The sequence below is a fragment of the Candida dubliniensis genome, chromosome 2 (genome assembly GCF_000026945.1).
Source record: "Candida dubliniensis CD36 chromosome 2, complete sequence".
Lineage (NCBI taxonomy): Eukaryota > Fungi > Ascomycota > Pichiomycetes > Serinales > Debaryomycetaceae > Candida > Candida dubliniensis.
This window is the reverse complement of record NC_012861.1, coordinates 566111-592262: the sequence shown is the minus strand read 5'-3', so window position 1 is coordinate 592262 and position 26152 is coordinate 566111. Positions and strand designations below refer to the sequence as shown.

At 35.2% G+C, this 26152-nt stretch overlaps 15 protein-coding genes across 15 annotated transcripts; 7 read left to right on the top strand and 8 right to left on the bottom strand. All coding sequences in view use genetic code 12, as the record gives it.

Annotated features, from left to right (window-relative positions):
* Positions 1-225: 225 nt before the first annotated feature.
* CD36_17690 (phosphatidylinositol transfer protein, putative) lies at positions 226-1314 on the top strand (the record flags this gene model as incomplete). Its single annotated transcript, XM_002418201.1, has 1 exon — positions 226-1314. The coding sequence occupies one exon, from the start codon at positions 226-228 to the stop codon at positions 1312-1314; it is 1089 nt and encodes a 362-aa protein (XP_002418246.1).
* Positions 1315-1671: 357 nt separating this feature from the next.
* On the top strand, positions 1672-2577 carry CD36_17680 (o-phosphoserine phosphohydrolase, putative; the record flags this gene model as incomplete). The annotated part of the gene is made up of 1 exon (XM_002418200.1): positions 1672-2577. The coding sequence occupies one exon, from the start codon at positions 1672-1674 to the stop codon at positions 2575-2577; it is 906 nt and encodes a 301-aa protein (XP_002418245.1).
* Positions 2578-2644: 67 nt separating this feature from the next.
* On the bottom strand, positions 2645-3538 carry CD36_17670 (4-amino-4-deoxychorismate lyase, putative; the record flags this gene model as incomplete). Its single annotated transcript, XM_002418199.1, has 1 exon — positions 2645-3538. One exon carries the CDS (start codon positions 3536-3538, stop codon positions 2645-2647), a length of 894 nt encoding a protein of 297 aa, XP_002418244.1.
* Positions 3539-3734: 196 nt separating this feature from the next.
* CD36_17660 (ribosomal rna-processing protein, putative) lies at positions 3735-4577 on the bottom strand (the record flags this gene model as incomplete). The annotated part of the gene is made up of 1 exon (XM_002418198.1): positions 3735-4577. One exon carries the CDS (start codon positions 4575-4577, stop codon positions 3735-3737), a length of 843 nt encoding a protein of 280 aa, XP_002418243.1.
* A 420-nt stretch (positions 4578-4997) lies between these two features.
* Positions 4998-8006, top strand: CD36_17650 (karyopherin, putative; the record flags this gene model as incomplete). Its single annotated transcript, XM_002418197.1, has 1 exon — positions 4998-8006. The coding sequence occupies one exon, from the start codon at positions 4998-5000 to the stop codon at positions 8004-8006; it is 3009 nt and encodes a 1002-aa protein (XP_002418242.1).
* A 379-nt stretch (positions 8007-8385) lies between these two features.
* CD36_17640 (ubiquitin fusion degradation protein, putative) lies at positions 8386-9477 on the top strand (the record flags this gene model as incomplete). Its single annotated transcript, XM_002418196.1, has 1 exon — positions 8386-9477. One exon carries the CDS (start codon positions 8386-8388, stop codon positions 9475-9477), a length of 1092 nt encoding a protein of 363 aa, XP_002418241.1.
* A 100-nt stretch (positions 9478-9577) lies between these two features.
* CD36_17630 (xanthine phosphoribosyltransferase, putative) lies at positions 9578-10219 on the bottom strand (the record flags this gene model as incomplete). Its single annotated transcript, XM_002418195.1, has 1 exon — positions 9578-10219. The coding sequence occupies one exon, from the start codon at positions 10217-10219 to the stop codon at positions 9578-9580; it is 642 nt and encodes a 213-aa protein (XP_002418240.1).
* A 661-nt stretch (positions 10220-10880) lies between these two features.
* On the bottom strand, positions 10881-12182 carry CD36_17620 (conserved hypothetical protein; the record flags this gene model as incomplete). The annotated part of the gene is made up of 1 exon (XM_002418194.1): positions 10881-12182. One exon carries the CDS (start codon positions 12180-12182, stop codon positions 10881-10883), a length of 1302 nt encoding a protein of 433 aa, XP_002418239.1.
* Positions 12183-13070: 888 nt separating this feature from the next.
* On the top strand, positions 13071-15869 carry CD36_17610 (heat shock protein 70 homolog LHS1 precursor, putative; the record flags this gene model as incomplete). Its single annotated transcript, XM_002418193.1, has 1 exon — positions 13071-15869. The coding sequence occupies one exon, from the start codon at positions 13071-13073 to the stop codon at positions 15867-15869; it is 2799 nt and encodes a 932-aa protein (XP_002418238.1).
* Positions 15870-16194: 325 nt separating this feature from the next.
* Positions 16195-18444, top strand: CD36_17600 (RNA-binding protein, putative; the record flags this gene model as incomplete). Its single annotated transcript, XM_002418192.1, has 1 exon — positions 16195-18444. One exon carries the CDS (start codon positions 16195-16197, stop codon positions 18442-18444), a length of 2250 nt encoding a protein of 749 aa, XP_002418237.1.
* A 35-nt stretch (positions 18445-18479) lies between these two features.
* On the bottom strand, positions 18480-19424 carry CD36_17590 (cell cycle arrest protein bub2, putative; the record flags this gene model as incomplete). Its single annotated transcript, XM_002418191.1, has 1 exon — positions 18480-19424. One exon carries the CDS (start codon positions 19422-19424, stop codon positions 18480-18482), a length of 945 nt encoding a protein of 314 aa, XP_002418236.1.
* A 414-nt stretch (positions 19425-19838) lies between these two features.
* CD36_17580 (gaba-specific permease, putative) lies at positions 19839-21473 on the bottom strand (the record flags this gene model as incomplete). The annotated part of the gene is made up of 1 exon (XM_002418190.1): positions 19839-21473. The coding sequence occupies one exon, from the start codon at positions 21471-21473 to the stop codon at positions 19839-19841; it is 1635 nt and encodes a 544-aa protein (XP_002418235.1).
* Positions 21474-22940: 1467 nt separating this feature from the next.
* CD36_17570 (YIP one suppressor protein 1, putative) lies at positions 22941-23231 on the top strand (the record flags this gene model as incomplete). The annotated part of the gene is made up of 1 exon (XM_002418189.1): positions 22941-23231. The coding sequence occupies one exon, from the start codon at positions 22941-22943 to the stop codon at positions 23229-23231; it is 291 nt and encodes a 96-aa protein (XP_002418234.1).
* Positions 23232-23473: 242 nt separating this feature from the next.
* Positions 23474-23923, bottom strand: CD36_17560 (transcription factor, putative; the record flags this gene model as incomplete). The annotated part of the gene is made up of 1 exon (XM_002418188.1): positions 23474-23923. The coding sequence occupies one exon, from the start codon at positions 23921-23923 to the stop codon at positions 23474-23476; it is 450 nt and encodes a 149-aa protein (XP_002418233.1).
* Positions 23924-24718: 795 nt separating this feature from the next.
* Positions 24719-25771, bottom strand: CD36_17550 (alpha/beta hydrolase, putative; the record flags this gene model as incomplete). Its single annotated transcript, XM_002418187.1, has 1 exon — positions 24719-25771. The coding sequence occupies one exon, from the start codon at positions 25769-25771 to the stop codon at positions 24719-24721; it is 1053 nt and encodes a 350-aa protein (XP_002418232.1).
* Positions 25772-26152: the final 381 nt, after the last annotated feature.

Genomic DNA, 26152 nt, shown 5'->3' with positions numbered 1-26152 from the left:
AATAACGTAGGTCTTTAGGTGGTTTTGTTGGTAATGAATGTCTCTCGTGCTTGCTAACTTTTTTCCGTGTATTTTTTTTATCCACAAGCAAGTATTTTCTGTCTTCTGTTCCGCGTCCCTTTTTTCTGTTGCGGTCCATTGTTTCTTTTTTTTTATTTTCAGTTTTCTTTTTAGTTTTTTTTTTAATAATATACTACTTTCCTATTTTTCTAAGAAGTATACCTCATGAATTTTTTCAAAAAGAGAGCGGAAGATGATAGAGGCAGCTCCTCATCTAGTCTTCCTCGGGATGACACAGCATCAGTGTCATCAAAAGCAACAAGTACAAGTTCTACATCAAAAACGGAACTTATCAAATGCTATATTCCCTTTGAACAACCAGTTAACCCTATTAAAGCACCTGAGTTTGATCTCGATAAAGAGCAAATTGAAAAATATGAAAAGTTAGTAGATTATTTTGAAGATTATATTTTAAAGGAAGTACCAGTGAATGACCAACACAATGCTATTACACATCCACTCATTGAAGAAGAGTTGGCTTGGTTGACAAAAGAATGTTTTCTCAGATATTTGAGAGCGACAAAATGGAAAGTGGATGCTGCTATCAAGAGAATTGAAGACACGATTATTTGGAGAAGGACATTTGGAGTGGTGAACTTACCAAACCATACAGATCCCAAGAAATTTATTACAGCAGATTTGGTCTCCGACGAAAACGAAACAGGGAAACAGTTGATTGTGGGATATGATAATGACAACAGACCTTGTCTTTATTTACGTAACGGTTATCAAAACACTGCTCCTAGTCTCAAACAAGTCCAGCATTTAGTTTTCATGCTTGAAAGGGTTATACACTTTATGCCGCCTGGTCAAGATAGTTTGGCCCTATTGATCGATTTTAAAGCAGCTCCGGCTGAACTCAATTTGTCGTCTAAATTCCCGTCATTATCTACATCAAAACAATGTTTGCATATTTTACAAAGCCATTACCCAGAACGATTAGGTAGAGGTTTGTTTACAAATATACCTTGGATTGGCTATACTTTCTTTAAAGTCGTGGGGCCTTTTATTGACCCATACACGAGACTGAAAACCATTTACGATCAACCATTTGAAAATTATGTTCCCAAAGAACAATTGGACAAAGAATTCAACGGTATATTAGATTTTGAATACATTCATGAAACCTATTGGCCCAAAATGAATGAGATCGCCGACAGAAAAAGAGCAAACTACATGGAGAATTTCAGAAGGTTGGGATCAAAAATTGGGTTGAGCGAATATGACCTTAGATTAGAGCAAGTTGCATTATAAATTCTATAGATAATATATTGTTAGAGTTGTTAAATCTAGAGCCGACTGTAGTAAATTGCCAACGTTGATAGATTTTGGTCTAACTTTAAATATCTTTAGTGACCCTTTTGAGACGGCAGGAGTTGGAAGAAATTTTGGTATTGTTGTTAAACTACTACAATCAGTTTTTTTTTTTTTTAGTTGAATTAGATGCCAAATTTTGATCAAATTGATAGTTTTTTTTCTTTTCAGTTTTTCATTTCAAATAGAGATCCAATAAGAATTTGACTCTGGTATCTAAAAATTTATAATTGAAAAATCTGAAAAAACAAAACAAAACAGATTCGAAATCCTTCATTCCTTTGTCTTTCCACAACCATGTCATATGTATTAACAGCAATATCACACGGCGATAGTAAATTTGAAACCGAGACATTGAATTCTATCAGAGAGTTTATCCACAATAAATTTACCCTCATTTCATCTAAAGAGTTATCACCACGTGCAATAGATTATACCATTCTGATCAATGATTTTGAATCTAGCAAGGAAATTGTGAAAGAATTTTCTATATCCAAGTCTTTTGATTTGGTTATTCAACCAGAATCATCAAGAAAAACCAAAAAATTGTTTATTTTTGATATGGACTCTACATTGATTTATCAAGAAGTAATCGAATTGATCGCAAGTTACGCCGACATTGAAGATAAGGTCGCTGAAATTACCACTCGAGCCATGAATGGAGAATTAGATTTTAACCAATCATTAGCCGAAAGAGTATTGCTATTGAAGGGGATTGACGCATCTTCAATTTGGGATGAGTTGAAATTGAAAATTCAAGTAACAAAGGGAGTTCCTGAATTATGCAAAGCATTGAAAAAATTAGATATAGTCATGGGAGTTTGTTCAGGAGGGTTTATCCCGTTGGCGGAGTTTTTAAAGGAGAAGTTAGGCTTGGACTACGCTTTTGCCAATACCTTAGGAGTCGATGACTCTAATCGTTTAAATGGTACCACTGTTGGTCCTATAGTGAACGGAGAAAAAAAAGCAGAATTATTATTAGAAATAGCTAAAAAACACAAAATAGATCCATTGGATGCCGTTGCAGTTGGAGATGGAGCTAATGATTTGAAAATGATGTCTGTAGCTGGATTCGGTATTGCTTGGAATGCTAAGCCTAAGGTACAAAAACAAGCACCAGCCTGCTTAAACACGAAGAGCTTATCGGATATTTTATACATCATGGGCTACAGTGACAAAGAAATAAAAGAGTTGATAGATTAGATACACTAGTATACAAAAAAAAGTTTTTTTTAAAAAAAACAAAAATAGCTGAAGAAACAAGTTACTATTACCCAACAATAGTACCCCCAAACACCCCCATAATACCATTCATTAGCAAAACTTTTGTACCCGGCTTCAACTGTTCTAATGTCACATTATCTTCCTCTATAAAATTCTTGCGTAGCAAAAAATGCCTCGCAACACCACAGAGACAACCCGAACTTAATAGTGGAGTCACCCATTTCCCGTCTGATTCCCTCTTAACGGCTATATTAGTAATGCTTCCTTCCATGACATTGTTCTGAGTATTAAAAAGGATAACCTCTTCGTGACCTGGATTGGTACCAGGTAATAATTTCCTTGCCTCGTTGTATACTTCTCTTTTTGTAGTTTTGAAGGATGTGAACGGCGAGATCAAAGTGGGACTGTTGTTAATGTACACATTCCAATTCACATCATCTCCATTCTCGTCATCAGGATGATTCAAAAATTCAAGTTCTTCAGGAAATGTTCCCAAATCAGGAAAGATTCCACTTAACAAATTATGCCTACTAGGAACTTCATACATCTCAAAAGTCACTGATCCATCTAATTTGAACAAACCCCGAACTTTGTACGAACACAATACCGATTTCTTCAACTTCTCCATTGCTTGAACTAATTGTTCATATAAAAAAGATTCTGTTATTTCGAAATCTGGGGTTGTCCCATATAACAAATGAAAAAAATTCATCGAGAACTGTAGTCTACTAGTATGCTCTGGGAGTAAGAAGAAATTTTGAGGTGTGATATCATCATAATTCAATGGGGAAATAGGAGAGAGATTAGGATCATACCGAATTGTTGAAAGAATTTCAAAATCTTGAGGGTTGATAGTATTATTATGGCTACTTGGGAAATTCTTTTCAATATAATCTCTATGAATTTTCCTTACTAGCTCATTGTTCAAAGTTGGTGGCATTATGTGTCAAGCTATATCGAAACTTAAAGAATAGGAAACCAAAAAAAAAAAAGTAACATTAAAAAAAAAAACAAAAAAAAATAACCATCCATCCTACCCTTTTTTTGTTGATTCAGTTTTTCTTTAATATTTCTAGATGTTTGCATTTCAATTTTTGTCACTACTATAATCTTACAAAATTCTATATAATTATATGCTAATATGGTCTGAACCTTTTCTTTTCCTTCATCATTCTGACCTTTTCTTGATCCAATTTGAACTTGTTCAACAACTCATTCATTTCTTCCTTCTTTCGTTGTCTCAATTGAAATCTATAAAAGTCTTGCTTTTCTTTACTTTTCATCTTTGATTGAGCTTTTACAACCCCGACAGTTGATGCTAATTTCTGTTTGCCCAAAATACCTGCCTTGGTTTTTCTATGACTACCAACCACCAAAGTGAAACCATCTTCATCAACCAAATTTCTTTGCAGTTGCAATTCTTCAATTGACTGTTGTTCTGCTTTGTCAAAATCTGTTAATGCTTGGGAGACCTCTTCAGTTAAGCTTTTTGGGTCTAGTATTTGCTTTTGATACTTATTCAAATAGTAATTTGATGTGAATTGTTGTATCGGCCACTCACACTCAGTAAGGCTAGATGACAATTTTTTCAACGAGTTGAAGGCTAGTGTGAAAGAGGCCTTATCTATAAATGTCACAATACCACAGTTTTTGGGCAACTTGCTTGCTTGTTCGTCAACTACATCAGCCAAATCCAAGTCCGATGTTAGTTTGGTTAAGTTAATCCATATGTCCTCGGGATAATCTGTCAAAAGTGAGTTTATAAACAGTTCTATTGTAGATCCTATAGCTATTTTCTGAAAAAATTTCTTGATAGTAGACAAATCTGTGGATATGGGCAAATTGCAAATGAATAATGATCTGTTATCATTGGAAGAGCTCTTCAGTTCATGTTTTTTAAAATATATATAATGTATTGATTTCGTGCCTGTTAACTTAAGAGGTAACACATAAAACCCTTTTATTTCTGTAGGTGACATTTTGGTAAAAGTTATAGCTTAACTCTATCAACTCGAGATGATTTAGAGATTTGTAGATGAGAAGGAGTCTCGCAGAAAAAAAAAAAAAAAAAAAACCAACCAAAAAAAATAGGGAAGTAAAAACACTAAAATTATACAGAAGAATTTAACTGGTCGTGTATTGACTATATATCAACTTCAGACAAACAAGGAAAAATGATCGTGGTACACACACGCACACAATATATTATTACAGAATTTCAAAATAAAATTTTTTTTTTTCTTTTTTCTTCACATACAAATTTTCTTCTACAAAAACAACTTGTTCCCATACAAACTATTATTGGTGAGACTAGTTGTAAGAACCTTAATAACAACTACTATACCCTCAATATCATTGATAGAAGTGGGAAACGGACAAAAAAAAGTTTCCAATAGAAAATGGACAAACAAACATTACTAGCTGCTCTTACAGGCACATTAGCTTCTGATCAACAAATCAGGAAGCACAGTGAACAGCAATTACATGCATTTGAGCAACAACCAGGTTTTACAGCATATTTATTAGATTTAATTGCCGATGCAACAGAAAATCAACCAGGAGTGAAAATAGCTGCTGCTATCTTTTTCAAAAACAGAGTTGTCAATTATTGGATTGTTCCTGAAAATAAACAACAAACTGCATTCTACCTTTCAGAGACTGAAAAATCCACCATAAAAGAAAAGTTGGTGTCAACTTTATTTGCAACTTATAAAATCCAACAAATCAGATTGCAACTATCTACTGCATTAAACACTATTTTGAGTTTTGATAAATGGGATGAGCTAACCAATATTATCCAGAAGCTATTGTCTGATGAAAGCAACATTGATCATGTCTTTACAGGATTGATTTGCCTTTTTGAGTACACCAAGAATTATAGATGGGCTGGTTTCGAACTGAACAATTTTATCAATCCTATATTGGAGGAAATCGCTCAGAAGTTGTTTCCACAATTGGAAAATTTGGCCAATAAGTTGATTGAAAGCGACAACAAGGTTGCCGATGAAATACTCTACTTGATTATCAAGATTTTCAAATTCACTACATACTCATCTTTGCCAACATACTTCCAGGACTCCAACAACTTGGGGAAGTGGTGCCAAATTCATGTGTTGATAATAAGCAAACCGTTGCCCAAGGAGGTCTTAGATGAAGATCATATCGAAACCAGAAATTCCAATCCAAGAGTGAAAACCGTTAAATGGTGTTTTGCTAATATGAATAGACTTTTAAGCAGACACGGAGGCGGGTATTTGACCAAGTCCAAAGAAACAAATCAATTTGCACAAATGTTCATTTCTAACTTTGTTCCGGAATTGTTGAACGCATATTGGAAAATCATAGAATCATGGTCAAATAAAACAGTTTGGCTCAGTGAGATTTCCTTATACCATATGATATCGTTTTTAGAGCAAATTATCGAGACCCCAGCTTGGTCTTTGATCAACGATAAATTGGATGCAATTATTAGACATGTAATTTTGCCTACTTTAGTGGCAACGCCTGAGACTGTGGAATTGTACGAAGACGATACCGATGAATACATTAGACGTTTCTTTGACATCAACCGTGAACAGAGTACTTCAGATGTTGCGTCGATAAATTTTATTTATCGCTTGTCGAACAAAAAGTTTAAACTGACAATAGGAATGATCTGTCAACTTATTAATGAGATTTTCACTGAAAGAAGAAACAATTTAGACTCTTCCGATACAGCAATGAAAGTAGAAGGCGGTTTAAGAATTTTGTCGACGATTTCTTACAAATTAGATTCTAAGTTTTCTCCAGTCACTGGGCAAGTTGACAATTTACTTTTCACGTTTGTATATCCGGAGTTACTGCAAGATTGTGCTTCAAAGACTCCATGGTTGACTGCTAGAGCATGTGATACAATTGCTATGTTTCATGACCATCAGTACACTGATATGAAGATTTTGCAAGATATTTTTCAAAGTGTTGTTACATGCTTTTCCAACGATGCCCAGTTCCCAATACAATTAACTGCTGCGGATGCGTTATCTACATTGGTTAAAGAAGATTCTGTTTCCCAATTAGTTGCTGATCAAGCACCACAGTTAATGGGAGTACTTTTAGAAAAATCAAAGCAATATGAAAGTGACATATTAACCAATGTGATGGACATCTTTGTGGAAAAGTTTGCCAAGAATTTGGAACCGTACGCAGTCGAATTGGGGTCCAAATTAGTTGAACAATTCATCAAAATCGCAAGTGAGATTTTGGAAACAAACGGTTCTGGACATACAGACAAAGAAATCCAAGCTGCTGGTATTTTGAACACATTAACAACTTTGGTTATATCGATGTCAAATGCTCCCAACGTAGCCTTACAATTGGAATCAGTTTTGAAGGATTTGATTAACTTTATATTTGAAAATGCTATGATCGTGTTTTTAACAGAAGTAATCGAAATCTTAGAATCGATTTTATTTGTTAGATCAGAAGTTTCACCAGTTATCTGGAATATTTTTAAGGTTGCCATTGAGTCTTTTGAGACTTATGCGTACGAATATTTTGATTCATTCCAACCATTTTTCGAGAGTATTATCAACAAAGGATTTGGTCAACCTGATATCACCATAGCAGACGAACGTGTTCAAGTATTAATGAACATATGTTTCAATATATTGAAGGACGAAGATGCGGACCCAGTTTTTGCACATCTGGCTTTCGAAGATATCGAATTGACAATTTTGGCTCTCAATCAAAGATTTGCAAGCTTCTTACCACAGTTTTTACCAGAAATATTTGATATTTTCACTAAATTAGAGAGCCAGGATGCCTTTGACGGTTACATGCTACATCATTTATCCATTTTGAAAATATTGTTTGCTTGTATATATGTTGATCCTGCTGTTACCATTCAGTTTATTTTGTCAAAAGGATTTTTAGTAGACTTTTACAAGTTGTGGATAAAATACAGCTCCGACTTTCAAAGCGTGTACGGATGCAAATTGCAAATTTTAGCAAGCATGTCTATCTTGAAGAATGACAATGCTGTTAGTTCAATACCAGAAGACTTGATAGGGGAGACTGTTGATTTATTATTGTCGAACATTGCTACTTTGCCGAATGCCATCAAAGCCAAAAATGCCATCTTATCCAGCGAAACTAGTCAAAAGACACAGCAAAAGAACACAGAGGACAACGGTGAGGATGATGGGGAAGAATTTGCTGATTTTGAAGACGACTTTGAAGTTGATGAAGCTGAATTGGAAGCAATGAAGGAAACCCCAATTGACGTGCTTAACGCATTTGAATACTTTGTGCAAAACTTTTTATCACTTCAACAGCAACAAAACAAATACGAAGTGTTATTTGGAGGAATTGATTCAAATAAGAAAGAGATGATCCAAGAGTTGATTAGAATTACTCAACAAACAAGATGAATAGCGTTTATAGATTGATTGTATAGAAATTTTTATTGACAAATTAGGTTGCAATTTATTTTTTTTTGTTTTTTAAATTAAATTATCTAGTAGTGTCTACTCTGTATCAGGTTTCTTTTCTTATAATCACTGCATTAGAACTAGATATAGAGGAGCCGATTTGAATGGTTGCGGTGATATCTTACAACCTAAACTAAAAGGATCACTTAGAAATAATATCCTTTTGCGCACAACAACAACAACAACAACAACAACAGGTCTCAGGACTAAGAAAAAAAAAAAAAAAGGCAGCCCATAGTCAAACACAGAAGAAATAATATGTAATTGTTATTTTAAACATAACTAATTTCTTTCTCAACCATCATATACACTCTAAAGAATGTTTTCAAGTTTTGGTTCCTCAATATATGGGTCTGCATTTGGATCATCAGGGTTTCCAAGTAATAAGTTTGAAGAATACTTTCGATGTTACCCAATTGCTATGATGCCCGATTTGATTCGAAAAGACGATGCAAATTATGGTGGCAAGATTTTTTTACCGCCATCAGCTTTGAATAAGTTGACTATGCTACACATAAGGTACCCTATGTTGTTTGAAATAAAGAATGAACAGAATGAGAAGTTGACACACTCTGGTGTTTTGGAATTTACTGCTGAAGAAGGAAGAACGTATTTGCCACAATGGATGATGAATACTTTGGAGCTTTCCCCTGGCTCTTTGATCAAAATCACCAATTGTGATTTGAATTTGGGAAAGTTTGTTAAAATTGAACCTCAGAGTGTCGATTTTTTGGATATAAGTGATCCTAAAGCAGTTTTAGAGAATGTCTTGAGAAAATTTTCAACTTTAACTGTGAATGATGTTATTGAAGTTAATTATAACGATGCTATATACGGGATAAAAGTTTTGGAAGTCAAACCTGAAAGCCCATCTAAAGGTGTATGTGTGGTGGAGACAGATTTAGAAACCGACTTTGCACCTCCAGTGGGATATGTCGAGCCGGAGTACAAGCCAAAGACAGTTGAACCTCAGAGCACACCAATTGACCCTTCAAAAGTGAACAAAAGTGCAGGTGCTGCTACCATGGCTAAATCGATAAACTATGCTAAATTAGTTGCTGAGGGCGGGAAAACCACAAAGTTTTCTGGAAGTGGCCAAAAGTTGTCTGGAAAATCCATTGACATGGATAAAGACCAAACTACAAAGAACTACCGAATTGACGATTTGGATCCAGATGCAGTACCTGTTCCATTAACGTTGCCTGAAAACCAGTTATTTTTTGGTTTCCCGGTAGTATTACCGACACAAGAGGAAATTGATGAAGGGACCAAAGAAGAATTAAGGAAACAAGAGGCGTTTTCGGGATCAGGACAATCATTGAGACAGAGTAAGAAAAGAAAAGACAAAAATACCAACTATCCTCCACTAAAAAATCATACAAGAAGTCCAGATGTCATTGAGATCGACTAAATTTTTGCAGTGACAGTGTGAAATATACAAGAACAGGAATATTAAAAGAATAAACTCTATATTTGTGTAGGTACAAAAAGAAAGAAAAAAACAAAAAAACTTACCCTAAAGTGGTTGAAGGAAGAAACACATCATTTCCTTGTTCTTCAGCTTTCATTTGATGATAAACAATGTCAGTCGACTCCCATGGATAAGCAATCCAACTATCAGGGACAGACCGAGCAGCAAAATAATTACCCGTCTTCATAATCTCATCGGGCAATTCAGCTTTCTTTTGCTTTTGTTTGTCGTGTAATACAAAAATACCAAACTTCGTATCTTTGGGGTCTGCACCTTTGGCCCGCGATTGCTCTTCCACATCTTTTTTCAATTCACTGACTGCGTAATGCAAGGTTGTTCTGGTATCATCAACCTCGTCAATAATTAAGACATTTTTGCCAACCAAGTCAATTTTAGACTGATGATAATCAATCCATTGGGTACGTACAACTTGGGTACCTGGCTTTTCAATACCATTTTCACTCTCAATCTCTTCGTACAACGACAATATAATAGCCATAATTCTAACGTTTGGTTGACCAGGTTCTTTCAAAAAGGAACGCAACATTCTAGCTGGGATAAAACCACCACCACCAATAGCAATGATTAAATCTGGTTTGAATTCCTTGATTTTAGGAGCTATTTCTTGACATAACTGGTGTATATTATTGTACGAAATGTACATTTTTTCAGATTCAGACATGTTGCAAATGCTAATTTAGTAAATACACTCAAAAATAGAAAATTTGTTTATAAAAATTCAAATGAACCCAATGTTTTACTTGTTTGGAAAACCCAATGACTAAAGAGTTGATTGGTGTGTATGAGTGTTTTTTTTTTTTTTTCTTTTTCAAGAGGGAATCACACCAAGAATTTAGGAACTAAAAAGAAACTAATTAAGAAAAACTTTATTAGATTTTTTTTTTTTCTTCTATCAACTTCGTGATGGTGGGATGGATGATGATGATCTGCAAATTTTTTTTTTTCTTTTTGTCCCGCGCACACACACTTGTAGAAGTATATTTAATCATCGAGATGGCAATGTTTACTATCGAATTGGGTAAAAGAGTAATGGAAATATTCCCTATCAATAAAACAGAGACTGATTTTGGAAAATAGAGAGAAACGAAAAGAACGCGCAATGACATAAAATTGCGACGCTCTTATTGTTAGAAAAAAAAGGGGGCAAAAAACTGGACATACATCTGTTCCTTTGGAATTACCGATACACGCTTTGATTGATGATTGATCAAACAAAAGAGAAGAAATAACTCGCCAGTCTCATATCAGAGCTTTCAGCCTCAGTCATTTTCAACTCAGATGCTTTATTAAACTAACAGCGGGTAAGCAATTTACATACATAATTATTCAGAAAGATGCATGTTTTTCTTCCATTGGAACAAACTAGCTGCTATTATTTGTCGAGGAAACAAATCTCGTCGACGACTAATACTAATGTGATAATCTGATTCCAACGTCTCCGCAATCGCTTTTCTAAATTTTCTTCCAAAGGAATTATACTCAAATTTGTTGGCAATCCAAACTGTATTATTATTGTTGAAAACTTCGTCAAATAACTCACCTAAATGTGATAGTTCTTCTCTAGTAGAACCACTGGCCGTATGATTTGCTGTGAAAGGCAACCCCGAATGAATACGACCAAATTGAATCAGAAATGAGTCCTTAATATCCTGTTTCATGGAACGCTCATTTAATATTTCCAAATACCTGCAAAACTCCAAGTTTAACTCTAGTGCTGTTGTGACCAATATTTGATACATCTTTTGCTGCCCTGGAGTAAGTGACTGTGTTGCAGGGAAAACTCCAAACCCATTTATTTCCTTAAGTCGGTATTGTGTTGATATTTCAGGAAGCTTTTGCATTTCATAAACACCAGATTCTTCAAACCCAGATTTATCCCCATCTGCTATTGAATTAAAGCAAAGTAAAGATTTTAAGGAATTTGACCAGTTTTTCTTTTTTGGTAACAGAGATGCCATGATAGTAGTGGCCCTGGGAAACGATTCCTCGGATGATGATACTGCTCGCTCGTTGCTAATAGCATCAACAGATTGATGTTCATATTTATTTGCCTCATTTTCTGAGCTAGCAGCATCAATGGTTTCTTTGATCATGGTAAGATTGCTTGGTGTGGTATTGGTTCCTAGATCAACAACAGTGGTGTCCTGTGATACTACTGCCTGAATTTGGGATCCCTGTTGAGGCGGACCATTCGAAACTGACACTAAATTCTCTTTCTCTTTGTTTCTTATATTCTTTTCAGTATTCTTGTTTTCGGGCTTTTTAAAGTGTTGTTTGGGCTTTGTTAAAACATCTGCATTACCTTTCAATTCTTCCCTTTTTTTTGAAGTATCAGATTTATTTATAGAAGAAGAAGAAGATCCATTTTCTGATTTTCTGTCAACAGTTTTATTAGACAATTCGGCAAAGACTTTCTTTGAAGTGGCATCTTCTAGTTTTAGACTTCTTTTCGGAGGAGTCGAAAAAGCCAGATCATTCGAACCAGTTTTTTTACCCTGAATGTTGCTGCTTGAATTATTTGAAACTTCATTATCAGCATCCTTTTTGTTAGAACCATTGGTGGAATTGACCATGAGAGTAGCGATAGGTTCTTTTATAGTCCGTTTAAGTTTAGGTTCTGACATGACTGGAATGATAATCTGAAAATCGGATTCTTTAGGGAAAATCAACTTTGAGGTTTAGCATATACTATAAAAGAATCAAGTTTATCGGATACCTGAAAAAAAGAAAAATAGAGAGAAAAACAAAGTGATAGTTCTAAAAAACCTTGACCAGTTGAAATCAGGATATATATACATATATATGTGAATATTTCAATGGAAGGTGCCAGTAATGTATACGTTAGAATAACAAAGTTGTAATCACCCTTGTTTCACGATGCAGCATAACAATATCTCCCGTCAAAAAAAAAAAAAAAACAGTATCTATTTAGTTAAACAAAATACAGATGTTATGCTTTTCAATCATGTATCCTACGAAGCAGATCAAATAATTGAACTCTAGATGAAATTAAAATTTCTTAAAATGGTTTTCTTAGACAGAAAAAGTCTATTAGATGGTTCTTTTTTTCAATTTTGCACCCCCTAAAGGAAAGACAAAGATAATGAAATCAATAAATATATATAAATATAGCAGCAACTAAGGGAAGTACCTTGTTTGTGCTTATACATTTCCTTAATGTTCCATCCTCCATAAATATAGTTATTAGAGGCAACACTATTTCCTAATACGGTTAGAATTTTTTTTGCGACGGTTTGCATATGAAGGTTGAACATAAATTTTTCTTCAAATTTTTCAGTGTCAATTCTTTTTTTTTTTTTTTTTTTTTTTCTCCCCTTCCAGTTTGTTCCATGGTATGTTTTTCTTTCTCTCCAGACTAGAATCGAGTTGAGGTGTCCTTTTTACTGTTCTGCTTGATTCTACTTCCATTTTTTTTTTTCTAATCAACAAATAATCAAGGTATTCTAGGTGACCAACCCAATTACCTTTCCCTCCCTCTTTACATATACAGAATGAAAGGATATCCATTTATTTTTTATATTTTATCCGTTGTTTTCTGTGCAATATTAGGAATTGATTATGGACAACAATTCACCAAGGCAGTATTACTCGCACCAGGTGTACCGTTTGAAATTGTATTGACCGATGAAGGGAAGAGAAAAGACTTATCAGGTTTATGCATTAGAAAAGTATCGGACAATGACTTGGAGAGAGTATACGGATCTCAAATGGGTTCCTTGATAACCAGATTCCCACACAACTGCATTTTGGATTTGAAACAATTATTAGGTAAAAGCATAGATGACCCTTCGGTGAATCAATATTTGAAAAGTCACTTTGTTAAATTGATTGCAGATGAAACCAGAAATGGGATAAAATTTGATTTAGGATTCAGAAACTCAACTTTGGAGTTTTCAGTGGAAGAAATTTTAGCCATGAATTTAAACGAAATCAAATCCCGAGCCTTGAATGATTTAGAAGCAAATCCTCATGCAGCTGCATTAGTTGAGGATGTAGCAGTATCGATTCCCCCATTTGCCTCCCAGGCTGTGAGACAAGCATATTTGGACTCCTTGGCGTTGGCTAACTTTTCAAACGTTTTGGGATTAGTTGAAGAAGGTACTTCCGTTGCTTTGAATTACATAACGAATAAGAAATTGGACAAAGATCTGTATGACAATGTTAAACACTATTATTTGATCTATGATGTTGGTGCAGGATATACCACCACCACATTGTTTTCGTTTACACCAAAATCCATTGGTCAATCTGTATTGGAGATTGAAAGTATTGGATATGACGAAATGCTTGGAGGCAAAGCATTGACTAACAGTGCTTACTCATTAGTGTTGGAAAAGTTTTTGAATCAATTTAATTTGGAGGAATCAGATTTAACTGACAAAATTGCTGCAAGATTACAAGATACTGCAGAAAAAGCAAAGATTATTTTATCAGCCAATACCGATTTCCAAACTACTTTAGAGTCTGTTTATGAGGAGAAAGATTTCAAATTATCGATCACGAGACAAGAATTCGAAGATATCAATGCAGATATAATGAGTCACATTACAGATCCACTATTGAAAACTGTAGCGGAAGCTGGGTTGAAGGTGGACGACATTGAATATGTCATTTTGAATGGTGGCTCTACTAGAGTTCCTTTTATTCAAAAACATATTGCAACTTTAGTTGGAGAGAACAAAATCTCTAAATCAGTCAATACCGATGAGAGCTCCGCCTTAGGAACCACCGCAAAAGCTTTAAGATTAAAGGCAGGTGTCAGCAATGGCAAAGATATAATATTGTTAGAGAAAAGCTTTTCAAATTTTGAAGTGGGATTAAATGATCAAGAAGAAACTAACGTTGTGTTCTACAAAGGAGCTACTATCGGAAATACCACAAGAGTCCATTTAGGAAAAATAAGTGAGGACAATATTGGTATTTCTTTATATGAAAATGGTGCATTAATTAAATCATATTATTTTGATGATCTTTTATCCAAAACAAAAAAGTTGGATTGCAAATCAAAAGAAGATAAGAATATATTTGGCAAGTTTTCATTGGATAATAATAAAATATTTGACTTGATTGGGCTTGAAATTGAATGCTCTTCTGGAAAGGAAGGATCGCTTTTTGATAAATTGATGAAGAAAGATTATTCTGATAACAATCAAGCTTCAGCTGATCAGGTGGATTCTAATACAGACAATTCCACCAACTCAACCATAAACACGAATGCGTCGAAAAAAGTGAAATCTCCAAAGGTCATTAATGTTCTGCTTCCAAAGCCATCCTACCCTCATATAAAACCTATTGGGAGAATTACCAAACAATCCCTATTGGATAAATTGGCATATTTGAATGCCCAGGATGAACTTAAGATTGCCACAGACCATGTCAAGAACGAATTGGAGGGTCAGTGTTACAAATTGCGCGAGTTTGTTGAGGGGCATCATTCTGAATTATTACAGGAATTGTCCGAGCAAGAGCTCGACGAAGTGACAACCTTTATCGGTGATTTAATCGAGTGGTTGGATTTTGAAAGTGATGATTCTACGTTAGATGAATTGAATTCGAAAGTTGAAGAAGTGAACAACAAGTTTTCTGAAATGAAAAGATATAGCGAAATTGCAACCACTGATTTATCTAAAAAGGGGTTGAAAAAATTATACGACGATAGTTCCAACTTGATTATGAAAATTCAAACAAGTATGTTGGAGTTTGGGACCAAAATCTCTGAAGTTCGGAAAAAGTACGAAGATGCCGGGCTCGATTTTGATAAGGCAAATGAAAGAATTATTCAAAAACTCACCGGTAAGGGAGAAGATAAATTGTTGTCTTTTGATAAAACATTGAAAAGCTATAAGGAAGTGATTACAGAAATTGCCAAAGTATTAGAGTACGATGACAAAGACTTTTCCAAAATTGCCAAAACACAATTATATTCTTATCACGAGAAATTAGCAAAAGGTGTTGCTGATATGTTTGGTGATATTATATCAATTGAAAGTCTCCATTTAGACAGAATGGAATTATTCGACAAACACTTTGAACAATTATTAGAAAGAAGAAAACAGCAGGAACATAGGAAAAAGCTAAGAGAAGCGCAAAAGGCTGCTAAAGAAGAACAAAAAGAACAGGAAACTAACCCTGAGGAAGTTGAAATTATTGAGGAAGACGATGAAGACGTTGAAGAAACTCCTGATCAAACAAGAACCGAAGTGTCATCAGAAGAAATCATAGATTCGGTAGGTGAAGACTCGTCAAACAAGAGTGAGGAGAAACCTGATGTGGAGCACGATGAATTGTAGAAGAACTTAGTTAGTTTAATTTATATATTTCGATGTTTTTTTAGTCTCAGAATTTTATAGAAAATTTCCCTAGAGCGTGTTAAATTTTGAAAATGTATAGACACTCGTTTCGTAAATGTATGAAACCAGCTACAAAGACATGTCCAGTAGATGATAGTTTTTATATTATTACACTTACCCTAACCCCTGAAAAAGTAGTGCCACGGCGAACAAAAAAGTATTGAAGGAAAATACAAAAAAATATCAGTTGAAGAAATCAAGATGGAAGTTTTTTTGTTGTTCACAAACCATCATCACGACGAACATATCATTTTAACCATTGAGTATGTCGTCATCGTCTCAACGACAATCTAGTAGTTATTCACGGAGAGTGCCTTTCAATGATGATACTAACAAAAAATCATCATTCCGAAACCAGCCCAATCAAAATGTGCCACCCTTGAATCGTGGCCGAGGATATAACGAGCATCAAGCTAGAGGAGGCGATGCAGTACCAAGCAGAGGTGATCCCAGACACACAGATAATCGCAATGACGGCTATAATGGAAGAGGAAATGATGTCCGAGCTGACAATAATAAGAGAGAACAGCCAAGACATTTTGGACGGGGCAATCGAGATTCACCACAATATCAACCATCTCAGTCGCAGAGACATGACCCTAAGAAACATACAGGAAGAGAAGAACAAGGGCCTAGTGGTTCCAATAGATATGATTCGGAGAGAAATAGAAATGATCACAGATCTGACATCAGAGCTAATCACGGAAATAGGGACAACATGGCTGGTTATGATCCCAGACGCAATGACAGTAGAACAGGTAATAATTCTTCATACTATAACAAAAACAGAGCAAACGATACTCCAATCGAGAAGAGAGGTATGAAAAGACCAAATCAAGAACACGGTGGAGGGCCTTTTAAGCAGCAAAAGAATTCTGAAGAGTATATTCCAAGATCTCAGAGACAACAAACACAACAACAACAACAACAACAACAACAACAACAACAACAATTTACCTCACGTAAACCTTACAACAATAAACCACATCAAAAGAACGGTTTTAACCGCAGACCTGACTCCAAGCATTCTCAACCTAAATTTGAAAAATCACGTTCGTCATTTCAAAATAGAGGCAGGGACAATGACTCGGATCAGTCTGGCGAAGCATATACCCCATCATTCAAAAGAAGCGATGATGCAACGTTTTCTGGGCAGCGCAAATTTGAACCACAGTCGACCTTGGCAAGGGCACGTACCATGTCAATTACCCAACCTAAACTGATAAATGAAATTTTAAAAGAGATTAACCGTTTGCAAACTCACGTACAAGAGCTCCAGTCTGTTCAACCTATAGAAGAAGTCAAAGTGATTGATTCAAAATGGAACAGAATCCCTGAAGGATTTGAGAATTTGTCTGCTGCCAGAGCAAAGTTATCAGGATTGTTTCCATTACCAGGATACCCACGTCCAATTGATTTCACTAAGTTAGAAGGTGCAATCAAAAATAGATTGAACAATTCCGATGATATTTTGAATGAAACTTCTCGAATCGACCCTATTGATTCGAAAGTTGCCAGAACATTGATCATCAAAAATGATTTATCACAAATCAATTATTTGAAACTTGTGGAGTTTTTCAATGATTATTTGAAAGCTATTGATTTTGAAAAAGGGTCTGCCACTAATATTCAAAAACATAGAAAAGCTGCGGATAATAAATATGCCATCATTGAATTTAACAATGCAGAATGCGCAACAATCATATATTCTTTGAATGAAACAGAGTTATTGTTCAATGCTTATAAAGAAGAGAAAGCTCCTGAACGACAAAAGGAAAAATTTAAGTTATTGATTGCTAGACCTGGCGAGTACGTGGTTCAAGATTTGGAGCCTGCTAAATCAGATGAGATCGAGGAAGTTGTGAGAGATAGTTCAAGAAAAATTTCATTAACAATAGCACCCAACTCAAGACCGAATAAAGTTATTGAGGCATTGGAAAAGAATGTAGCAGAATTGCAGGGTATTCAGTTTTTAAGACAAAAAGGAACAAAGGAATTGCTTGGGTTGGTATTTGTTGAATTTAAAGACACCCCCATGGATGTGATCGGAAAATTGAGAAGAATGCCCTTTATAACCCGAGCCTTTCATTCATGTGTATTACCTGATAAGACACCAATTCAACATGGTCCGGTTGATTTCCACAGTTTGAAAAACCTAGTGGGAAATAAGAATGTGACGCCACACCCACTGCTGAGAGTTATTCGATTGTTAAATGCAGTTTCTGAATCAGAATTGACAGATAATGCCACCTACAGTTTTATCAAAAATGACATGTATAATGAAGCATCCAAATACGGTGAGGTTGTAAGTATTCGAATTCCTAGACCTCCCCGTAGCCATACACCAGGCATTTTACAATTCAACACTTCCACGGGTTTGGGTACTATATATATTGAGTTCAAAGATGAAAGGACGGCATTGGCGGCCATGATGGAATTGGCAGGTAAACTGTACAACGATAGAACTGTGTTAGCCACTTTCTACGATTTTGATGATTTTTTGACGCTAATATAGTTGTCTGTATTACGTACCGTGTGTTGAATTGAAGTTTATTTTTCGTCTAAAAATCTTGCCAATTCTTTAGGAACTTTTTTATCGTAACCATGTCTAGCTATCAAATCATAGAGCTTCTCTGGTAATTCAGGTATGAAACTGAGACTCAACTTTATGATTTCATTTTCTTCCAAACTTGGCCAAGTTCTTAAGATTTTCATTGGTTGTTCACTTTCCAAAATGCTGGACCGACAGATAATTAATTGTGCCACCACAAAGAGCACATTAATATGAGTGCCATACGCGAATAGAAAGTCCCAAAGTTTTAAAACCGACTTTAAAGGTGGAGTACACGAACATAAAGTTAGTACTGACGGGAATGCGTATATCTTTGCCTTTAGAAACTTAGAGTCTAGGTAATCACTCAAGACAGGATCTATTATTTTTAAAACAACATCAACCAATTGTAGGCCCGTGTGGACACCTTCCATATTAGGGGTAATATATAATGGGATTTGTTTCGTTATCAAGTTGTGCAAGATTGCAAATGCCTGAGGTTCACTTTTGTGACAAACATATGCTATGGGCGCCAATAGAACATTCAAGCCCTGAACATAGCCAACTTCTGTAGTTATTCCAATGCACGATAGTATTCTAATCAAAGATTCCTCGTTGACTTTCAGATGGAATTTTTTATCGTTCATCAAAGTACGGAAAGTATCGTTTTTTATTTTGATTAGTAATTCATCTGGGAGGGTCTGACTTGAAGTTTCTAATAATTGCAAATATTGTTCAGTTGGAAATGGTGGAACTCGACATAGTATGCTCCACACGTATGAACGGTATGGACACTGATCGTATCCTTCAGGGGTCGACAATCCTTCTACTAATACCATGTATCGAAGCTGTGACAACCCATTTTCAAGAAATAGCTGGGAGCCACCAATAAATTGTTCGATCGAGTCTTTCTTTCTACCTTTGAGGAGTACCTCTTGCTCCATATTTTGTATCAAACGGGTTTTAGGAAAAAGCACTGTAAATCAAAAAAAAAAAAAAAAAAAAAAAAATATCCATTTGTTTACATTTGGATGGCTTTTGGAAATACTTTCGCGCCAATCCGCAGAGCTTTTAGTGTGTAGAAAAAACAACACCAATATTGTTCCGATGTCGAAACATTTTCTCAAGAAAACAAAGAATAAGAGAATATCAGCCACCAGAATATATGTTCATTATATTGAGCGGTTCTAAAACTATCTCTATACAGTCAAAATTAAAAAAAAAAGTAACCAGCAATATAACAACTTTGTTGAATTGTCAGATGAATCCTCTATTCATTGAACAGTTCGTTGTCCACATTTTGCAACTTTATATCCAAAACAACTATAAAAAAACAACAACTAAACATGTACAAAAATCTAGACCTTTTCGTTCAAAACTTCATCCACATTAGCTGTGCTGACGCCTTCAACAAAATCTTCTTCAAGGTTAGATTTAGGACCTGTGTAAAATCTGTAGCCCCAAACGAAATAATAAAACAACGCCAATAACCAAACACCAACATTAATGACTACTGTGTAATTCATAGAATTCTTGTCCACAGTCATGGAATCAGGAAACATACACAAAACAATAACATATCCTGTCCAACCAACACTGACAATATTGATGAGGGTACTTATGGTGGATCCAAAATAGAACGGTCCCGGAATGAACCTTTTCCTACCATAAGGCAAAAGAATGAGCAATACAGGGAGTCCCCACGAAAGAACATTACTAGCAACGGCAAGACTGAAAAGTGCACCAGACCCTGCTGTGCCATTTATCAAAACCAATAAACCTAATAGTACTCCCAAGGCAGCTGCAAACATTGTCGCCCTTACAGGTACTTTGATTGTAGGATTGACATATTTCACAAAATTATAAACAACTGGCAAACCATCATCTCTTGCAAAAGACCATATCTGTCTGGAAAGGGCTATCATAATTGACACTGACATCAAATATTGTCCCACAGCAATAAGCGACATAAACGCAACCGCCCATTTTTTACCAAGCGCATCATAAATAATCTGTGCCATGGCAGAACCGGTGTCAGATTCAAGGACTCTGGATACGTCACCATCTTTAATGCAAGCAGCACAAACAATGCAAATCGCCCATCCTAAAATCCAACATGCACTAATAGATCCAATGATGCCCACAGGGATAGCTCTCTGTGCATTTTTCGCCTCTTCACTGCAATGGATTGTGGAGTCAAATGCACCAATAGTCCAGATAGCCGGCATCCAACTCAATGCAAAAGACCAAAGTGTTCCGTAATTTCTGGAGTTCTCAAAATTGCTAAAAATAAAACTGCGTGAATTGAAATCATTCCCCTTACCTGCGGGAACAGCAATTAAAAACAACAAAACCAAAAACACATTCACAATGATGGAGACTGTTTGCAAAAATGCAGCTTGCTTAGTTGCCAAACAACATATGAGAGCATTGGAAACAACACAAGCGACAAAGATCCCGTAACATTTTGCATTGGTGATTTCAAATCCTCCATCCTGTTGGATATAGACAGCAGACAATACTTGAACTGCAAAACCATAACTGATGCTACACAATCCACCAATTAAACCCAATGAGTTTGAGCATCCAATCATGAAACTCAATGGCACTCGAAACGCATCTGGACAATAATAATTTGTGTAGTAATATAATCCCCCAGAGGTGGGAATGGCACTCCCAAGAAATGCAAGACTTATTCCGATACAAAGAATAAAGATAGAGGACAAAAACCATCCCCAGACTAAACCAGCTGGACCAGATTCCAACCCTGTAGTTAAAACTGAAGCGATACTTGGCAACAAACCCATAATTGAGAAAGCAATACCAAAAACTTGCAATGTACTGTAATGACGTCTCAATTCCTGCTTGTACCCAATTTGAGCTAACAATTCAACATCACCAGCGTTGTGTTGTGGGTCAATGTCTCTTGTGGGTGATCGTATTGAAGACAATTGATGAAAATGGTCTTCTGTTCGTGATTTGATTATGTTCATTGTGTATGGTCCCTAAGAGAAAAAGAAAAGGAGGAGTTCTTTTTCAATTTTTGATTTTCGACATTTTCTAATATTTATACCACATGTTCAATCTTGGGATTTAAACTGGCCTTTACTCAAGTAACAAACCAATATCTTGTTCTATTCTGTTGTGTTTTTTTTTTTTTTTCTTTGCCTGTCTTTTTCCGTGTGAAAATCGACTGCAATTATTTTATGATCGAAGTTAAATTATTGTAGATAAGAGAAATACACAAAACCGAAACAAAAAGACTTTATTATCTACAACGATTGTTCACCTATAGCTTGTTCTAGATTTATTCTGCTTTGCGTATCCCACAGTATATAAGCCCCCCACCCCCCGCTAAGATATCATTAAGACTGTGCTGTATTTGGATATTGCAGTGAATTCGGCCTGCTTAAGTCTCACACGGAAATACGGATAGTCATATTGAATTGTGTACATGAAATTCTTACCAGATACCATGGAGGATGTGGGTTTTGCCTGTGTACTACAGTAAAGAACAATAATGAATATCCAGCTTTAGTTTAGACAACCAATACTGTTTTATATGCTACTGCTAATGTCATTACAACTCTCTGATAAGTTGCACAGAAATTTGATTGTCGAAGGTACTTGAAAAAAACCAGTCTCTTGTAATACAAATGGCTTACTGATAAATATTTCAGGGATTGGCATTTATTTCTCTTAGCTAGGACACAAAAATAAAACAAGAAAGAAATTGCTATGCATATATAGCTTATCTCTCCAATCCAGGCTGTTTTGTCTATGTTATTACTTCACGTCATATATTAGCAATAATCTAATTAGTATTGATTATGCCGCTAAGACATACCGTTTTCGTAATGCGCGAAGTAAGATTAAGTTATATGTTTATCATAGGTCCAATTTAAAACCCCATTATAGCATTTTACTTTGCTCTTGATAAAACCATATTTATTGCCGCAAAACAAATGCAAGTAAAGCCTCTATAGCAATATAAAAATCTATAACCATTTATCTTGAAAATCTGACTTTTGTGTTGTTAACATATAGCTGGTTCAGTTTAGCAATGTAATCCAATGTACTAACCATAGTAGATTACGTTATTTTTAAATATCTTCAACCTGAATTAATCCATTGGCTGTATTTGAACAGACACAGCAGCAAGTTGTTAGATGCAATTACTCTCAGTGTGCCTCTATATAATTCTATGGCCAAACATTCTGGTATTATGCTTGAATTGTCTCTTACTCACTGGTACCTGAAAAATTAGAGAAGTTTTTCAGATTTTGCTGTGTTTTGCGGCGCCACGACAAATAATAGTTTGTTTGTTTGTCTGAGGTCTACGCATTTTAGAAAGAAAGAAAGTAAAAAAAAAAAAACCAACCATTTCCTAATGCCACATCAATCTTCAACTTTGGTGAAGTTTTCTTGTTTGCGTCGGTATAATATCAACAACAACAGGGATGTTTGGTTTGGGAAAATTATTCTATGTGATTGCACTTATTATTAATGGAATTGCAGTGCTAAGTGAAGATAGATTTTTGAACAGAATCGGATGGGGATCAACAACTGGACAACAAAATAATGGCAATATTCAAGCCCAATTTAACCAATTTAACAGTGGCTTGGACAACAGTGATGGATCAGTAAAGACCAAACTAATAAACTTGATAAGTGCAGTTAGAACTTTGATGAGAATTCCGTTAATAGTAGTTAATATCACCATTATTATCTATGAATTGATTTTGGGTTAGGTAAACAAAGTTTATTATGAAAAGTTTCTAGTTTGCGAATACCAACAATGCTACTACTACATATATGGTGCTTTTAAAAGCGAAGCAATTCTAAAGACGACTTTCGTTGTGTATATTATTCCGAATAGAACCACAGAGTTTTTTTTTTTTTTTAAACAATATATATTACAGTTAATTTGAAATAATATCAGACTATATGTTTATGATATACCTATGAAAACCACGAAAAGTGATAGTCCTTATTACTTAGCTTCAGGTTTGATTGTAGGCGATCCCGATTGGTTTTGCAAACGAGCTCTCGACTTTTTAAACAATTCCTCTTGCTGTCTCAACAATTCTTCTTCTGTCAATCCTGAGTTTTGAAATTTGTTGTTTCTTTTCTCTTTACCCTTTAATAGCTCTTTATGTTCATCCAATATCTTGTTAATAATATCAAGATAGATTTTGAAATCCAACTCTTCCAATGCTTTTACCACATGATCTGATGCAATGGTTTTCTTGGCTTCTTTCTCGGCGATATCATTCAGTTGCGTAGATAGCATCATTATGAATTCAATACTGCATTCTGTTATTGCTTCTCGTGCCTCCTTGGCAATGCCTATATCTTTTGGTAGGATCTCATTGATTATTTTTTGCACTGTTGCCTTAGGTAAGGATAAGTCCTCTGAGTTGGAACCTGAGTATTCCGACATTTTTTGTTACAATAAACTGGATATTGTATGATGATGTATTGAAAGCGAAAAAAAAAAAGTATTCAGTTAGTTACAATACGTGAACACTGTTGTTGAGTCAATATATTTGCTATTCAAACTAACTGTTCTTAAATCCAAATGGGCTAAAGTATTTGTTAAAAATAAGCAATGTGTTCAGGAAACAAAACAACAACAACAAAAAAAAAAAAAAAAAAATGCCATCCCAAGAGTATTTTAATTACACAAATTTTTATCGATACAATATTGAGATGGTGTTTCTAATTATGTTCCCAATTTTATTATACATTCTCTTCCTTAATTTGAAAATACAGCGTATACTCTTTACTTCAACTGTTGTATCTAATTCACGTTATTTTAAAAAGAAAATCGGTATTTAACTATCATATACATTTCGAGATTGAATACCAAAACTCGGTCTTTTTTTGTTTTTTCAGAGGGAGCAGTATCACACAAAAGATCCATTGGTTGAGGAAAAACGCACCAACTTCAGAGGAATGAATTAACAACTCTGATTGTAATCTACCTTTTATAATTTGCACTACACTGCTGAAGAAGCGTGCTTTGGGATTTTTCAAGTAGAGACAGTCCATTTCTCGAAAACCTTCTTGCTACTTGATAACTAGTTCTATTGATTCTTGTCGTATAATCGAGACATATTTAGGTCATGGTTACTTATTCATACACATATACTAACATGTATACATCTAATTCTCTGATATACTTTTAAACCTACCTAAATCGTCATCATCCATTCAGAAAATAGACAACCCAGAATTACCACTTTACATATCGTACTTTATATGGTTTGAATCTGATGTATTCATCATAATCTATGAACCTGGCCAACTTTTTGAGAAATCTCTCAGGTTGATCCATGGCAACCCAATGACCACTATCAAATTCTTGAAATTTCACATTGCTAAAATACTTGAGAAAGTACTTGTGATATTTGCGTAAAACGAAGTCACTATTGTTACCATACATTACGAATACCGGTTTGTCAAATTTCTTCACTTCTGGTAGTTGGGGCCACCCACCAAGAGTTCCTAATATATCATACTTGTAAAAATTCATTACTGGGATTTTGAAAACCTCTTTTTCGTGATCTATATCCTTTCGATTTTTGAAATGTTTCAAACAAGTCATTAAATTGCTTGTTAATATTCGTCTTACTCGTTGGTCTTTTTCGTATTGTGACAAAAAGCGGTCGATTTCAGATAATTTCCCAACAGTTTTCTTATTGGCAGTTTTATATTTCTGCCCATTTACTTCAACCTCGCACATTCCCAACAAGTCCTTGTAAAATTGATCATTTAGTGGTCGGGAATGCGGTGTGTTATCAACCACAACCAACTTGGAAACTAATGAAGGGTATAATAAACTAACCATCATGGCAACCTTGGCACCCATGGAGTGCCCTATTAGTATACACTCGTCCCATTTTCTTGTCCTAATGAAATTATGAATATCCCGAGCCATGATCGTGTATGTGTGAGGCAAGGCACGAGGGGAGTCTCCGTGATTTCTTAAATCAACAGCATAAACGGGGTGCTTCACTACTGCACTGAGCAGTCGGCCAATCGAATTGAAGGACAGCATAGATCCAAATAATCCATGTAAAAACAATACGGGTGTCTTTTGTTTATTAATCTTTACTTTGTAAGGGATGAGTTGTTTCCAAGCCAAGTCAACATGGTCCAGATAAGGTAAATCTCTGATCTCATCAACACTGAAGGTCGGTGTTAATACATTCGTCAGTGATGTTTGATGTGTGTATCGTATCAATATAAGCTGTCTCACTCGAATAACACCCAGTCTAGAAAACATTAATGTTAAAACTCTTAAAGATTTATATGTTTTAACAATTTTCTGAGGTGTTTGTCATCGCTTTCTTTTTTCAATAGCTCTTATATTTTCTACTATTTTTTTTTTTTTTTTTTGATTTGGTGACTTCCCCACAACAAACAGAAGAAAGTGGGTAGATGTATAAAACCACAATTTGAGGGGGGGGGGAGCATATCGAACGGTGTACAGGATATTTTTGGATAATAGTGTAGTTGATAAATGGAGAGTGATAGGACAGGAATTTCCTAAAGAATTACTAACAGAGCTATAGATACGGAATATGCTCTTCATCATCGTTCGATCTATGTGTACTGCACTCTTAGTGTATGATACTTCTAAAACTAGCATCTACAATTTCTCCTC